Source organism: Somniosus microcephalus, chromosome 16 (assembly GCF_052327205.1).
Source record: "Somniosus microcephalus isolate GS21.2 chromosome 16, FLI_Smic_1.0, whole genome shotgun sequence".
Classification (NCBI taxonomy): Eukaryota; Metazoa; Chordata; class Chondrichthyes; order Squaliformes; family Somniosidae; genus Somniosus; species Somniosus microcephalus.
The window spans coordinates 43,051,527-43,069,453 of record NC_141002.1 but is presented as its reverse complement, the minus strand read 5'-3'; the positions used below and the strand labels follow the sequence as shown (position 1 = coordinate 43,069,453).

General features: G+C 41.2%; 1 protein-coding gene across 10 annotated transcripts in view; it reads right to left on the bottom strand.

Annotated features, from left to right (window-relative positions):
- The window catches only part of wnk1b (WNK lysine deficient protein kinase 1b), a 217,388-nt gene that overhangs the window by 56,466 nt on the left and 142,995 nt on the right, over window positions 1–17,927 (bottom strand). For all 10 annotated transcript variants that reach the window (XM_086008883.1, XM_086008884.1, XM_086008880.1 and 7 more), the window contains 5 exons: window positions 12,676–12,957; window positions 9,351–9,424; window positions 5,408–5,567; window positions 4,897–5,013; window positions 3,941–4,114 (listed from right to left, as the gene is read on the bottom strand). In XM_086008883.1, coding sequence (XP_085865009.1) covers window positions 3,941–4,114; window positions 4,897–5,013; window positions 5,408–5,567; window positions 9,351–9,424; window positions 12,676–12,957 — 807 coding nt within the window. The remainder of the gene's footprint in view (window positions 1–3,940; window positions 4,115–4,896; window positions 5,014–5,407; window positions 5,568–9,350; window positions 9,425–12,675; window positions 12,958–17,927) is intronic.

Here is a 17,927-nt window from a genome sequence, read left to right as displayed (position 1 = left end):
AGAGCATGATAGGGCAAGAGATCAGGAGAGATTATAGAATCATACAAGCACAACTGCGTGTTGGCTCTTTGAAAGAGCTGTCCAGTTAGTCCCACAATCCCGCTCTTTCTCCATAGCCTTGCAAATTTCTCCTTTTCAAGTATATATCCAATTCCCTTTTGAAAGTTACAATTCAATCTGCTTACTCCAGCCATTCCAGATCATAACTCGCTGCGTAAAAAAAAAAAATCACATCTCCCCTCTGGTTCTTTTGTCAATTATCTTAAAACTGTGTCCTCTGGTTACTAACCAACCCACCCACCAGTGGAGTTTCTCCTTATTTACTCTATCAATACCCCATAATTTTGAAAACCTCTATTAAATCTCCCTTTAACCTTCTCTGCTCAAAGAAGAACAATCCCAGTTTCACTAGTCCCTCCACATAACTGGAGTCCCTCATTACTGGTATAATTCTGGTAAATCTCCACTGTACCCTCTCTCAGGCCTTGATGGCCTTCTTATGTGTGGTGCTCAGGGTTGGACACAAATGGACAGAACTTACTGTAAAAGTAACAGTGAGGCTAACAGCGCTCACCGTTATTTATGCTGTCCGAGATGCGCCGCTCCTCCGTAAGCCGCACGAAAATGGCATTGCGCTGTCTGGCTCCCCATTCAAACGTATTAAACAGAAGTTCCTGTACTTGCATGATCGATATGGACTAAACTCGTCACAGAAAGTTAGGGCTAGTCCAGTTCAGTTTAAGTACCCTTTTTAACGGTGTTACAAGTCTTAATTACTGCCAAACAACGTCTCTAGCACTGAAGATACACTTTCACAAGTGTGGGATATATATATATATATTTTTTTAAACTTTGTCACTATCACTATTTCCTCTCTCTTAATATCCAATCTTTCTTGCTCTCTATTTTGCTTTCTGTACCTGATTTGACATTGGCCCGGATTTTGCGGTCAGCTGCAAAGGGACGGCGCTCACCACTGACCACAAAGATGCCCACAAAGATTTAGCAGGCTCTGTGGCGTCGATTTCCCCTATTCCGTCGTCAGTTTCAATCTGGCGTCAGCTATAGGGGATCCGAGGCATCCAGGAATAGTGAATCAAGCAGGCTGAGCAGCCAATCAAATTGAAGAATTCACAGACAGCAAACCAGGAAGTAAAAAGTACTGATTATCATTCATTTGTAATCATTTTACAGGGAGCAAAATAAAGATTGAGACATACATATGGGATTAGAGTAGAAGCTGAAATATCAAACTATAAAAAAATTATTTTAACAATCTATGGAATTTTTATCATGGCATGGAGAAAACAGCACTCCGCACTTATAAAATTAGTTTTTCAGGACCAGAGAGGTTGTTCAGCAGTAATTATGACTTGGTACGCTGCAAAAAACTCAGTTAGACCTCATTCAACAAGACTTAACTTTTTCAATGGCCCATATTTTCTGATCCCTATCGGTGTGTACAAGTTGTGTATACACCCGTAGGGACCTCGCAAGTGCCGGTTTCAGGCATGCGGAGCGCATGCACTGAAAATCAGCAGTTCTGATCGGTCAAGAATCCTCGACAGATCACATGCCTGCCCCGAAGGGGGGCCTCTGCGGGTGGAGAGTTACGCTTTTTGCAGAACCTCTGCCCGCTGAAATCCCTTAAAAATCTTAAGCCTGGTAAAAGCAGGCGTAAGGCCAACTGAAGAGTATTAAAAAAGTAAAAAAAAAAAATTCCCCCACTCATTTATAATTTAAAAATACTTTAAAAAAGTTTATTTTTAGCCCCGTAAAAAACTTTAATTTTTTTCAAAAAATTAAATTTGTTTAAAATATTTAATAATGTAATTTCAAAAACAGGATTAAAAATATATATTTAATAATGTTTTGATGTGTTTTTGGAGTGATCTCCATTCATACTTTTGACAGGTCTAAGCTGTCAAAAGTATGAAGGGATATTCTCTTCTCCCATTGGTTCCACATGGCCCACGTGATACCAGGGACCGCGAACCGCATGCGTACGTGGGCCCTGTGCATTTCGTTGTGGAGAGGACTGGAGAACAGCTAACGTAGTACCATTATTCAAGAAGGGTAGTAGGGATAAACCAGGGAATTACAGGCCAGTGAGCCTAACATCAGTGGTAGGGAAATTATTGGAAACAATTCTGAGGGACAGAATTAGTCTCCACTTGGAGAGGCAAGGATTAATCAGGGATAGTCAGCATGGCTGTCAAGGGAAGATCATGTCTGACTAATTTGATTGAATTTTTCAGGGGTGACTAGGTGTGTGGATGAGGGTAGTGCAGTGGATGTGGTATACATGGATTTCAGTAAGGCTTTCGATAAAGTCCCGCATAGGTGACTGGTCAAGAAGGTAAGAGCCCATGGGATCCAAGGTGCCTTGGCACATTGGATCCAAAGCTGGCTTAGTGGCAGAAGGCAGAGGGTGATGGTGGAAGGCTGTTTTTGTGACTGGAAGCCTGTGTCCAGTGGGGTACCGCAGGGATCGGTGCTGGGTCCCTTGCTGTTTGTGGTCTACATTAATGATTTGGATGTGAATGTAAAAGGTATGATCAGTAAGTTTGCAGATGACACGAAAATTGGTGGGGTGGTAAACAGCGAGTAGGGTAGCCTCAGTCTGCAGGGTGATATAGATGGGTTGGTCAGATGGGCGGAACAGTGGCAAATGGAATTTAACCCTGAAAAGTGAGGTGATGCATTTGGGAGGGACTAACAAGGCAAGGGAATACACAATGAATGGTAAGACCCTAGGAAAGACAGAGGATCAGGGCGACCTTGGTGTGCATGTACATAGATCCCTGAAGGCAGCAGAACAGGTGGATAAGGTGGTTAAAAAGGCATATGGGATACTTATATTCTATGCCTCGGCTAATGAAGGCAAGAGCAGGGAGGTTATGATGGAGCTGTACAAAACGCTGGTTAGGCCACAGCTGGAATACGGTGTGCAGTTCTGGTCGCCACACTATTGGAAGGATGTGATTGCTTTGGAGAGGGTGCAGAGGAGATTCACCAGGATGTTACCTGGGCTGGAGCGCTTCATCTATGAAGAAAGACTGGACAGGCTGGGGTTGTTTTCCTTGGAGCAGAGAAGGCTGAGGGGGGACCTGATTGAGGTGTACAAAATTATGAGGGGCACAAAATTATGAGGGGCGTAGATAGAAAGGAACTTTTTCCCTTAGTAGAGGGGTCAACAAGGGGGCATAGATTCAAGGTAAGGGGCAGGAGGTTTAGAGGGGATTTGAGGAAGAACTTTTTCACCCAGAGGGTGGTTGGAATCTGGAACTCACTGCCTGAAAGGGTGGTAGAGGCAGGAACCCTCAACATTCAAGAAGCATTTGGATGGGCACTTGAAATGCCATAGCATACAAGGCTACGGACCAAATGCTGGAAAATGGGATTAGATTAGACAGGGCCCGATGTCCGGCGCGGACGCGATGGGCCGAAGGGCCGCTTTCTGTGCTGTATAACTCTGTGACTCTATGACTATGAGGCCCAGGAGCAGAAATGGCCGGACCTCTGGAGCCCTCAGCTAAGGGCGTAGATTTTTTTCCAGATCGGAGGCCTCTGCACGCAGGAAGCCACCGATCGGAAAATACGGGCCACTGATTTTTACAGCGAGAAGTTAACTTGTACTATTCTTGCATGTATTCCAACTGCAGTTACCATGTCTACATACTCTGGAGAGTTGTGTGAGGAGCAGGTGTGAATGAAAATAAAGATGTGACTTATGTGGACAGACTGGCGTGATGTCGAGAAAAAAAAGTTACACTATTGCATCTCAAGTCAAGTCAATATCAACACAGAACATTACAATTCTCATCTAAATAGTTCTCAGGGATCCAAATTTTTAAGTTCAGGTAGCGAGGCTCTACAGACAGATCAGTACTGGTGATTAGAATTAATTGAGCGTTTTCCAACAAGGTGTAAAGCATACCTGTACTTGATTAAAGGAAGCAGCAACCTGGGCTTTTACAGTCTCCAAGCCTTGATCACCTTCTGGCTCCCCACTTGGATCTTCACTCAGCATTTCATCAGCCTTCTCAATAATTTCCCGTACTTGGTCAATGAATGATTCCCGCTCAGTCTCCAGGATAAACTCGTTTTGAACCTGTATCAGAGAAGACTGCAGCTGATTCCGACAATCATTGCTCATTCAACAGTGCAAATGGTTATTAGAGGTCTTACTGTAATTGTATTTTAGGGACGACAATCAAAAGCAGTTCACTTTCATAATTGCGTACAGTTTCTAATGCAAAACATGAACCGTGATTTCAGCCATGTAGAACAAATCATACTGAGGTCATATATAAACATCACAGAATGATACAGCACAGAAAGAGGCCATTTGCCCCACTGTGCTAGTGCCAGCTCTTTGGTAGAGCAATCCAATTAGTCCCACTCCCCTGCTCTTTCCACATAGCCCTTGATTTTTTTCCCCTTCAAGTATTTATCCAATTCACTTTTGAAAGTTACTATTTAATCTGCTTCCACCACTCTTTCAGGCAGTATATTCCGGATCAGAACAAGCCACTGTATAAAAAAATTTCCTCACGTCGCCTCTTGTTCTTTTGCCAGTCACCTTAAATCTGTATCCTCTGGTTACCGACCCTTCTCCCACTGGAAACAATTTCTCCTTATTTACTCTATCAAAACGTTTCATAATTTTGAACACCTCTAACAAATCTCCTCTTAACCTTTTCTGCTCTAAGGAGAACAACTCCAGCTTTTCCATATAACTGAAGTCCCACATCCCTGGTACCATCCTAGTAAACATTATGTACTTAATTTAAATTTTGTTCTTGCGAATTTAACCTACTTCCCACCACGAATACTGCACTTTATTCAATAGCACACTTGAAACTTCAAGCAATTTCAGTAATTTTTACTCACCATAATAACTGCTATCTCGACTGGATTGTCACCATCCAAATCAAATTTAAAAGTAACCATTTTTCGATTGTGTGTTTCTAACTGGCATTCCACAACCCGGTCTCCTTTGTTTGAAACCTAAAAATAAAATGCAATGCAGTGTTGTGTATTGAACATGGGCAAAAATTTACAACAGGCTGAAAATGTGGTGTTGCGTTCTTCACTCAATATTCAAACCTTTACATTAACCTCCAAATTCTTAAACTTTGTCATGAATCTCATCATTCATGAAGAAATGACTCATGAAATAACACTGGGCAGCCAGCTGGTGGCGCCGTCCAAGGAGTATAAATACTCGGGCGTGGGCCCAGCTTGCCCAGGACGTTTTTGTAACCAGGAACTAGTGATGTAACTAGAATCTCATGGTTGTGAAAGTTGATTAAAGCCTTGTTTTATACTCAAATCAAGTGCTTAGTAGTTTTCTTACGTCACTTTACTTTCAACATAACTACCTAAAACAATGGATGCTTACATTAAGAATTCGTAACTTTGGTCTAGATGTTTTTTCATGACGTGAACGACTCCTCACAGATTTACGATAATGCCGTTTTGCTGATCTCCCTTCATGTCTCCCACTTGCTGGAAGGCCTTCATTTCCATCACTCATCCCAGAAGCAACATCTGAGTGAGCACTGGAAATCACAACACAACAGTTAGACAGAACATCTCTAACAGAATTTTTGCAAGAATTATGAAATTAAAGTAGAAAATGTTTGGATTACACAGTAGATCTCAGCATCTGAAAAAATAAATCTTTGGTTAACTTTGGTGTAGAATTGACCATGGTCTGATAAAGGATCCACACCTAAAACTTTAACTCATCAATTTTCTCTACATGCTGACAGACTTGAACATCATTTCTAGAATTTTCTGTTTTCATTTCAGATTCCAATCATTTGTAGGGAATTGTGGGCAAGTGTGAATCTATCCACTTTGGTAGGAAAAACAAAAGCAAAATACTTTTTGAATGGAGAGAGACTGGGAAATGTTTGCATTCAGAGGGACATAGATGTCCTTGTACATGACTCACAGAAAGTTAACATGCAGGTACAGCAAGCAATTAGGAAAGCAAATACACACACACACAGAACACACAGAAACCCCAGTGCAGATAGAGGCCATTTCGGCCCATCGAGCCTGCACCGACACATATCGCACCCGATCCCTGTAACCCCCCGTATTTAATCCCCCTAACACTAAGGGTCAATTTATCATAGCCAATCAACCTAACCCGCACATCTTTGGACTGTGGGAGGAAACCGGAGCACCCGGAGAAAACCCACGCAAACACGGGGAGAATGTGCAAACTCCACACAGACAGTCACCCGAGGCCGGATTCGAACCCGGGTCCCTGGCGCTGTGAGGCAACAGTGCTAACCACTATGCCACCGTGTTAGCTTTCATTACAAAGGGATTAGAGTAGAAGAGTAAGGAAATCTTACTAGAATTATACAGGGCATTGGGGAGGCCACACTTGGAGTACTGTGTGCAGCTCTGGTCTCCTTATCCAAGGAAAGACATACTTGCCTTAGATAGAGTGCAACAAAGGTTCACCAGACTGTTCCTGGGATGAGGGGATTGCCTTATGAGGAGAGATTGAGTAGACTAGGCCTATATTCCCTAGAGTTTAGAAGAATGAGAGGTGCTCTAATTGAAACATATAAAATTCTTAAGGGGCTTAACAAGGTTAATGCTGAGAAAATGTTTCCCCTGGCTGGAGAATCTAGAACACGGGGTCACAGTCTCAGAATAAGGGATCGGCCATTTAGGACCGAGATGATGTCACCTTAGTCACTGATACCTTATTACGTTTGTTACTCTCAGTCCCTTCTTAACCCACTCTGCTTATTTTTACCCAAAACTCTACTCGGCTCTAGAGCCTTGACATTTCTCTTGCTGCTTACAAAGCTACTCTTTCCTGAATCTTCCTGCCCCCCACCCTTCACTAGTTTAAAGCCCCATCTACTGCCCTAGTTATTCAGTTCGCCAGGACACTGGTCCCAACCCAGTTTAAGTGGAGCCTGTCCCAACAGAACAGCTCCCTCTTTCCCCAATACTGGTGCCAGTGCCCCATGAACTGAAACCCCTTCCTCCCACACCACTGTGAGCCACGCAGTTAAACCTCTAATCGGTTTGTCCCTATGCCAGTTTTCGTGTGGCTCAGGTAACAATTCAGAGATTACCACCTTTGAGGTTCTGCTTTTTAATTTGGATCCTAGCTCCTCAAACTCCCTCAGCAGAACCTCATTCCTAGTTCTACCAAGGTCGTTGGTTCCTACGTGGACCATGACAACTGGATCCTCCTCCTCCCACCCCAAGTTCTTCTCCAGCTGCAAGGAGATGTCTTTAACCCTGGTACCAGATTTTTGAATGGTAATGGAGTCACGGGTTACAGGGAGCGGGCAGGGAAATGGAGTTGAGGCAAAGAACAGATCAGCCATGATCTTATTGAATGGCAGAGCAGGCTAGAGGGGCCAAATTACCTACTCCTACGTCTTATGTTTTTATGGGCAGGCAACATAACCTTTTGAACTCTCAGTCGCGGCTGCAGAGAACAGTATCTATCCCTCTGACTATACTGTCCCCTACCACAACTACATACCCTTTCACTCCCCCCCACTTGAATGGCCTCCTGCACCATGGTGCCATGGTCAGCTTGCTCATCCATCCTGCAGGCTTTTCCCTCATCCACACAGGCAGCAAGAACCACATACCTGTTGGACAAGGGCAAAGGCGGAGGCTCCTCCAGCACTGCACTTGGGGTCCCCTTACCTGCCTGAGTTGCAGTCACACCCTCCTGTCCCTGACCACAAACCAGACCTGTACCACTACCTAACCTAAGGAGTGTGACTGCCTCCTGGATCACAGTGTCCAGGTAACTCTCCCCATCCCTGATGCCCCACAATGTCTGCACCTCAGATTCCAGCTCAAAAACTCTGAGCTGAAGTTTCTCAAGATACAGGCACTTACTGCAAATGTGGTTGTCTGGGTTCACAATGCTCTCCACAAACTCCCACATGCTGCAGTTGCAGCACACCACCTGCAGTGCCATCCCTATATGACCTTGATTTATTTAAATAAATTTGTAATTAAGTAACTTGGTTTACAGTGTAGTTTCCTGACTACTTACTTGATCTAGATTAAGTTAAAAAGGTACTGCAATTAAATATCTACCTGTAATACAAAGCACTACAAGTAGTGTAGGCAAAAAGCAACAACTCCTTCCTTCTCTCCGAATTCCCAAACAAAGCACTCTGTTCAAGTCCACTCCATTTAATCCCGCTCTGTATTCTAAATACTCCCTTTTTCATACATAGTTAATTTATTTTGACATTCATCAAAACATTAATTTTCTTGCCAGAATGGAGATTCAAGTTGGATTTTGCTACTAGGTTGCTGTGAGGACATCACTGATGGGCACATCACTGATGTCCCCCACCCCACCCCCAAGCAGCTTCACAGAAAACAATGTCAATATATCCTTCCTGAATTGTGGTGCCCATAACTGAAAGCAGTACTCCAGGTGGGGTCTAACCAAAGCTCTATACAACTGAAGCATAACTTCCCCTTTGTATTCAAGCCCTCGAGATAAAGGCCAACATTCCATTAGCCTTTTTGATTGCTTTTTGTACCTGTCCGCTAGCTTTTAATGATTTGTGTACATGGACACCCAAATCTCTGTTCCTCCACAGTTCCTAGTTTCTCACCATTTAGAAAATACTCCAATTTGTTCTTCTTGGATCCAAAGCAGATGACCTCGCACTTGTTTGCATTGAACTCAATTTCCCACTGTTTTGCCCACTCAATTAATCTGTTTATGCCCCTTTGTAACTTCTTGCCCCCACCTGCACTACTTACTGCACCTTAAATTCCATTTCACGAAGGACACTGCTGGTTCAGCCTTACAAAAAGCAAAATACTGCAGATACTGGAATTCAGAAATAAAAACAGAAAATGCTAGAAACACTCAGCTGAGTGTTTCCAGGTGGTTCAAATCATCCTCTGACACTCAATCTCACAGGCCACATGCTATCTGGTCCTCGGACAGTTCAATTTACAGGTTGTTTACACCATTCAAATGAAATCTTCCAAACTTAATTTACACAGTAATGCTGTGCCGGTTGAAAACAAAAGCCACATTCAGGAAAACTGACATGTCAGAACTGGGCAACCATCTTAGACCTCCCACATTCTTAGCTTCACATTTATACAGAGCACAATCTAATAACATTTATATACAAAATGGGTTCTGCCTCTATCTATCTATATACAGTTGGAATGTGTCACAGGCTCATGAAACCCACAAACTAATTGTGCATACATATATGTGCAGTGTATAAAGCTCAAAAAGGAATGCACTATGTCATGGGAATCAAAGTTGATTTTTTTCTTTAAAACGATTTTTAAATCATCACCTGTCCACAGATGAGCATAATTGGTGTAATTGTAACTGTTCCACAGGCAAGGTCTGTGAGGGAGCCTGGGGCACCTAGAAACATAAAACAAAATCAGTTTGTGACCATAGACATCCAAAAGCAAACTGAACAAGGATAAGCATTTTCTTCCTAATAATGTCAGTCTTACTGTTCTTTCTCCAGCACAAAATTCTACTGAAATAACTTTCCTCCACATGTTCAATTTTGCCTTTCATGCTATTGTTAACCAAATATGGAAGCCAAGCAGCTTATTTCTTGACCTGTTGAACAACCTGGATGCCTGCAAAGGTGGGGTAAGTAGAAGGAAAGGAGAGAGGAGGAAGGGGGAAGAGAAAGGTTGTAAGGCTTGGAAACTTCCTCAGCTTAGGGTAGGTGGGCAGCATACATATCTCAATAGCAACGGGCTTAGGGCGGCTGCATAATTCAGGCAGAACATCTGCAGAATGTGTACTTGGAAATCAAATCTTTACTGGCCTGTCTAATACTGCTTCCTACTATCTCAAAATCATAAGTGCAAAGTTTTGACAGGCTGCTTCCTTCCATTAAAACATCTCCAGTCAAGGCTGCCAGCAGGGGGTACACTATATTGACAGGTGGGAAACAACCAGGAATGTGGCCGCAGGCCAGGTGGAGGCACTGGCTGGGATGTAAGTCACTACGGCGGCGTGGAAGATCAGTGTGCGCAGCAACAAGACTGATTTATCAAGAACAGTGTGGGAAGTCTTATCCCTCGTTCACTGCAAGGTTGTGAGATTATTCTTGAAGCTAGGAATCAACGAGATCAGCTTCAGGGAATAATGTTGTCTGGGGAGGAGAGAGAGAGACAGGAGTGAATAAAATAAGCAGCAGGAAATCATCTAGATTAGCCAGGGAATTTAATTTTGGGTCAGGGGTTGTCTGCTGGGGAAGAATAACATGAAAAATAATTCAGTATTAGAGTAATTATATAAACAGACTTAAAACTTCACAACTGTTTACCTTTAGCACGATGGCTGACAGAGGAGAAAACAAATAGTCGCCTAGCCACTCCGTGCTCAAAGCATAGAACTGCATGCAGATTCAAACCAAGTGTTTCAAAGGTTTTTGCGATTGATAAACATGAAAGAACTTTAAATGAGAAACCCGAACAGTGCACCACCTACAGGCATCACGCGCTGTTACAAATCTAAGTGTGTAGACACAACCTGGCAAGCTCCATAAAGAATATTGACAGGTGATTGGACATATCAATATTAATATAGGTATAGATAGAGTGATATAGATAGAGTGTTTATACCATGTACGGCATAACATCAATGGCACTGAATCAAATTTAATTATTAAAGGCATTCTGGGATTTTTACTGGTGCTTAGGGGATTGAATTCCACAACTTTGTCCACAATACTGTGGATACTATAAATGAGTGATCTGCATTTTATACCAGTAAACGGCCCGTGGCATTACACATGGTCAATCGGTGAAAAATAGATTATTCATAGGAGAAATGGATTATATTAATTGAAGAAAATCAGATTTCCTTTACACTTTCAAGCAGGGATCTGGAGTGGACAAGAAGCAGAAACATGGTGGGAAAAACAAGCTCAACAGGGCAATAAAAAAATATTTTCATGAATATAAATGAGATCTGTTCAATCAGCATTCAATATTATGAGCAGCTAATTAAACAGGAAGCTGGAGTGTGCGTGTTGCCTGCCATGCTGATGGTGCCATTTAACACGGAGCTGACATGGGGCTAGAAAATTGGGCCAGACGTGACAAAATATTTACTTTTTGGAGGGCAAATAAAAAAGATATGCCCAGTCAACAATTGATACAATTATGATTTTCTTTCCCCCACATGCCTTCACAGTGCCAGTAAGCTGGAATAGCAGGCCTGATGTGGCAATAAAAACATTTTTGAAGCAAAAATGAAAAAAATATGCACAAAAACCAACATGAAATTCTAAAATAGCAATTTTTTTTTAAAGCAGGGATTTAGGATTAGGTGTGCTTTAGTCTCAGGATAAGGGGTTGGCAATTTAGGATTGAGATGAGGAGAAATTTCTTCAGAGGGTTGTGAATCTTTGGAATTCTCTATCCCAGAGGGCTGTGAATGCTCAGTCATTGAGTATATTCAAGACGGAGATCGGTATATTTTTGGGAATAAAGGGATATGGGGATAGGGTGTGAAAGTGGAGTTGATGTAGATGATGATCTTGTTAAATGGCAGAACAGGCTTGAGGGGCTGTATGGTCTACTCTTGCTCCTATTTCTTATGTTCTAATTACTGTCTGGGTGCTGGGAACCATAATGTCATGCAGTGGCAGAACAGCTGTGCCCACATTGTTACAGGCAACTGTTTACATAAGGAAGTTTAACTATAATTACATAAGGAATTTCAATGCTGTATGTTAAAAGCTTGATAAAAAAAGTGACGCTGGAAGTCAAGTTTGGGGACCGGAGGTGCATACATACACAAGGTTTTTTATTGGTAGTCAACCTCCCGTGAACATGGCAAGTCAGAGAAAATGCGCACTCTCTTCATATTGCCGTTTCTCATTTTCTGCTTTCTCTTCCTCTATTCTCAACTCTTCTTTATGCTTGTTTTTTCCCCCCCATGACTTTTCAGGTGGTAGGTGGCATGGTGTGGAGTGGAAAGAAGCCACCATGACTGCAGACTGCATTTGGGATGGGTGTTGTGGGGAAAATATTGCTCTCAGTAGCTCCCATCACGCTCACTTTCCCCACCCTCTCCTCCCATTGCATTGCATCCCCTTCCTACTACCCCTTCCCAGTACCCCTCATTCACATTACTACCTCATCTCTTCCCCTTTGAACTAACTGCTCAACTGTCACTAACCTCACACCTAACCCACCACCCACTCTGCCCATGGGGAGCACCCCCCCCCCCAACCCTGTCTTTCTCATCACGTTCTCCTATCTTCCCTTGTTTCCCTCAGAGGCTTTCTTGGATTTAAAAATTCAGCAGGTTTTAAAAAAAATCAAATTGAAGTGAAGGAACTATCTTTCAATCTATTTGTCTTTCTCGCTCACTCAGCTTTCAATGGAGTATGCCACCACAGGTTGTGCAATGAAGCTGCATAATACAGTTTAGTTGAGCCACAACACAAAAAATATTGTAAAATCACTTGTGCAACTGTATTTCATCCACAAAAGGGAGCAAAATCTGATATTTCAAAACATATTAAATGCATTTACTCTTAGAAAACAAAAATGAATTCAGGTAGTAGAAAAGTGATAAAGCTTGCTACCAAGTAGAATGTTTTGTACTTCCTTAATAATGATATGCCTAAGCATAAATACCTCTTGAGATGCCTGTGTCTGTAACGGTGTGAGAGGCCCTATCTGGTTCTGCTGAATAGTGGAGGCACCAGGCTGGAGCACTCTTGTTTGTCCAGTTGCTGTAGATTCAATATAGGACTGTGCCACACCTGCAGCAAGACCAACATGATACGATGCTTGTGTAACAGGCTGAGATGCAACATCTGTAGAAGCCGGAAGTGGTGGTGAGACAACAGTGGACTGAACACCCACAGAAGACTTCACAGGACTAGGAGCAACACCCGGCAACTGGGTGGGGTAACTCTGAAAGGAATTAAAACACATGATCAGAACAATTATGAAGACTGTATAATTTGCAAGACTGCAATATTCCTTCTCCTTGCTGGAAACAAAACTATGTACAACCAGTTCTTTAAAATCTTAAGCCTGTAACTAATTTCTTTCGCTTGAAATATTCTGTTTTGTTCCTCATGAATTTTAAGCAAAAAAACAGAATTGAACTTCAAATGTCATTGATTTATGTCCCCAACATGGCAATTCTGATTCCTGTTTGCTGCAATTTAGTTAATTCTCTCTTGGTACAAAAAGGTATTCCAAAGCTTAAATAACTGTGTTTCAGTATTATGTAGGTTTTTAACAAATAATAGTGTATCCGTTACTGCCCAAACTTTAAGTATACAAATGTAAAGTTTTAAGTCATCTGAGGCAGACAGACCATTACAAATTATTTTTTTCTTCAACTTTTTAAAACAATGTTCCTCTATGGTAGGATTTTCCCCAATGTAATCACCTTCCCCAAGACTGTCGCCGTGTTCCTAAGTTCTGGATTTTGAAGAGGTTTTCTCTCCTCGACTCTATACAGATCCATATTTAATCAGATCTTTCATTACCAGCAGTTATACTTGCTCCTTCTGCTAGCTTTTGTCCCTATTTTGGGTCCTTTTGAAGCCTACATATCTGTTGCCACCTCCCAAATTAGCCAAAATGGAAAACTCAGTAGGTTTAAAGATTAATGTAAAATGTTACTGATGGTGGTGCCCAAGTAAGAAACGGGAATTGCATTGCTAAGTTAAAAAAAACTCAAGCATTTAAAAATATTATTTATTTGAGTGAAAGTGTTCAATTCTTAACTCCTTTGACAATAAGTTACATTCAAAGTCTAAAATCTAGAGAAAGACAGAAACACCAAAATTTTTAGAGAATACAAGTACTATTTCTGCTAGTCAGAAATTTAGTTTAAATCTGTTAACGGCTGTTCTTTGAATCCAAATTTCCTACACAACAGAAAATGCTGGAAAAACTCAGCAGGCCAGGCAACATCCGTGGAGAGAAATTAGAGTCGACGTTTCGGGTGAACCCTTTTTCAAAACTGGAAAGGAAATGAAATAGATCGAAGGCAGGGCTGCGATAGAACAAAAGAGGTATTCAAAACCAGACGAGATGGTAATAGGGCAGTAGAGACAAAAGACGGCTCAGATTAGGTGCGAAGTGTACTGGCAGGATGAGAGACAGCTGCCATGTGGGAGAGAGAGAAAAAAAAAAGGGGGGCAGGGGGGAGGGAAAACCCCCTTCAGTCCGTAAGGGTGACCCCGAGCTTCCGGTCGCCTGTCATTTTAATTCACCGCTCCATTCCCACTCGGACCTCACCGTCCTTGGCCTCTTGCATTGTTCCACGGAAGCGCAACGTAAACTCGAGGAACAGCACCTCATCTTCCGATTAGGCACTTTGCAGCCTTCCAGACTCAATTTAGAGTTCAACAATTTCAGATCATAACCTCGGCCCCTATTACATTTTTACTTAATTTTTTTCCCACCCCTTTGTTTTGGGTTCCCCCCCCCCCCCCCCCCCTTTCCTTTTTTTTCCTCTCTCCCACATGGCAGCTGTCTCTCATCCTGCCAGTACACTTCACGCCTAATCTGAGCCGTCTTTTGTCTCCACTTGTCCTATTACCATCTCGTCTGGTTTTGAATACCTCTTAATGTCTCTTTACTTCTTTTGTTCTATCGCAGCCCTGCCTTCGATCTATTTCATTTCCTTTCCAGTTTTGAAAAAGGGTTCACCCGAAACGTCGACTCTAATTTCTCTCCACGGATGTTGCCTGGCCTGCTGAGTTTTTCCAGCATTTTCTGTTGTTATTTCGGATTTCCAGCATCTGCAGTATTTTGCTATCTTTCCTACACATTAGCCTTGCTGTTCTGTAATGAAATTGAGGCATTTGCATAGCCAGTTTAAACTCTGCCAATGAATGAATATAATTATCTAGATAGAACAGTGATCCAGTTATTCCACCATTTGTGTTTAGAGGAAATTCCCCACCACAACTTGCCTGAGAAACTTTTCCAACTTTCAGGTGTGACAGCTACTTAATGCCCAACGACAAGCCAAAGCATTACTCCAGTTGTGGAACTACTTGACCAAGGAGCTGCGTTAATAACTACACCATGAAGGAAACTTTATCAGTGAGCATGAGATGTGCCACAGAATAGGAAGTAGCTTTAACCAATGTTATTACAGGGTGTGTTGACTGACTGACACTCACTATTGTAAATGGGGCCAAAGGAGGAAGACCTGCCTGAGCAAGGAAGCAAAGTTTGGCTGGAATGTGTGGTTGAGCAACAGATACATGGGATGCCACAAGTGTTGTAGAGTGGGGTGTCTCCCAGGTAGAATGTGTGGTAAGAGGAGAATAAGAGGATTGTTGGAAACCAGTGTTTGATACTGGCATAGAAGCAGTTTGGTTGAAATGTTTGGGATACAGGAGGCTAAAGAAAAAGCGAGATCGGAATTAGAAAGGAGGCAAGGGGGAATGCCTACTTATATAAAAAAATACTTCAATACTTTTCCACTTGTAAAACATTTCTTTTGATTTAATGATATGGTCAATATCTATTCCTTCCTGAATAGAAAGTAACTTACTGTATTTAAGTTCCTTCACTGTTAAAAATGGGAGGGACTATTCAGGAAAAACTAAATCTACACATAAATCCCAGACTGCACAAGCGTGTATATACTGTAAAATTAAGTTGCATGTTATACACCAAGATCAATCGTCATCCGTGACGTAAATCAGAAGTCACGATGCAGAGAGTTTCAAAAAGTGTACCCTTCCACTCTATGGTGCAAAACCGAGGCATACAGACTGATGCCACACCACGCCGCCAAATAAAAAAAACGTTTGCATCATTTAAAAGAAACATACAATACTTGATATAAGTTTTTCAAATTGCAAAATCATACTATGGTTAGGGTAAGGGCATAAAGAAAGCAGCTTCATACTGTGTCCAGCACAAAGGACAGTTCAAACTCTAGGGAGAGATTTACAAACCCTGTGCATATACTTTAGGTTCAATTCCATTAATTGATAAATGCACTTGAATTGGAATATTTAGTGTTTTGCTCAGGCACTGCTTTGTTATATTTCCATGACAGATGTTCAATTATAAGGAATAATTGAGTTAGGTTTTTGCAAATAATTCTGATAAGTTCAGGATTTCAGTGATGTAGTGGGATGTTCTATATTATGCATTTCACTTGAGAAATAAAAATACCGTGGCCAAAATGTTTTTGCATGTTAATGATGCAAGAACCAAGGATTGATTGTACAAGGCAATAATATTATATGCGGTAGATGCCTTTTTTCTATCTGTAACTCAATATTGTGAAACATACAATTATCAAGTCACTTCTTTTCAACTTTTTTTTAAGCTTGGTAACTTACCCACAGCTAACTTCAGTAATGTTTTCTGCTACTGAAAGGAACAATTACCCCATAAAACATGAAATTAGGTTGTCGTAAAATCACAATGCATTACGTAACAATTAAAATGTTAATAGAGTTTATTATTTCTGTTTGTATAAAGACTCACTACATTTACTGGCAAGCTTCAGGCACCATATTTTTAAGCTTTTATTCTCATAAAATTGTCTCCCTTATCCCACCTATATTAATGTGGTCAAATATTTTCAGTTATTCTGTATAAATGACTTATAGCCTATATCTCAGCAGATAGGTGAGCAAATATGAATCCAGTCATAAGCATAAAGAGCATCAAATAAATCTTGAATAGCTATATCTTGTAGACTTCAGTTTATCTCCTTAATGGCCACTCATATATACACACAAGTATAGAATGTGCCACTACAACACTGAAATCGTAAATTCTTTATAATTGTTTGCAAAAACCTAGCTCACAATGTTTTCTTACAAATTAAGTCTCTGACATGGATATGAAAGCATTATTTTAGTGATGCAAATAAACATTCAATCATATTCCAGAATACTAAAAAAGGAGACTGGGGTGGAGATAGTGGAGGCACTAACTATAATTTTACAAAAATCTTTTGAAACCAAAATTGTGCTCAAGGATGGGAAGGAGTTAAATGCTACAGTCTCTTCAAAAATGGGAAGATATGCCAGAAAATCATAGGCCTTTATGGTGGGTGAACTTCTACCACCCAGAACACAGGATGAAATTAGTGAACATTTAAAAAGGCATGGGCTAATCAGGAATAATCAGCAGGGATTTGTGACGGGCAAATTGTGTTTGACTAATTTAACCAAAATCACAGTAAATAGGATTAAGGGATTGGGGTGGATGTTATACATATGAATTTTCAGATGGCATTTGATAATGTCACAAAAAAAATTATGAAAAGCAAGACATGTAGCCAACTGGACAGAGAAATGGCATGGGGACAGAAATCAGAGCTGGTGTAAATTTATGTTTTTCGGATCGGAGGAATGAGAGTTGTATTATCCACAAATTTGTTTTGGGACAAATTTTGCTATTAAATTATTTAAATCATTTGGACTTGGGTACAAGAATAATAAAAATGAAGTTTGCTGATGATGCCAAATTAAGGGCATGGCTAAGAAAGGGGAAGAATGCAGAACATTGCTAGAGTAAGTAACAGGTTACCAAAAATGGGAAGATAGGTCACAGATATAGTTCAATAAAGAGAAATGTTCAGTAGCACATTTTGGGGAAAAAAGAAATGAAAGTATGATGATAAACTGAAACATCTCAACAGAGGAAGAGTACACCCAAGAGTTGCAGATACATCTGCAGGCAGAAACGATCAGAGGCAAATGGAATTCTGCACTGTATATTAAGGGGCGCTGGATATAAAAGCAGTGAAGTGATATTGAATTTGTACAAGACATCGTTTAGGTCACAGTTGGATACTGCATGCAGTTCTTCGCACGCCAGGATTAGAGTCAAAGAAAGGTTGAAGTGAAGATTCACTAAAACACTAAGAATGAGAAATTGTT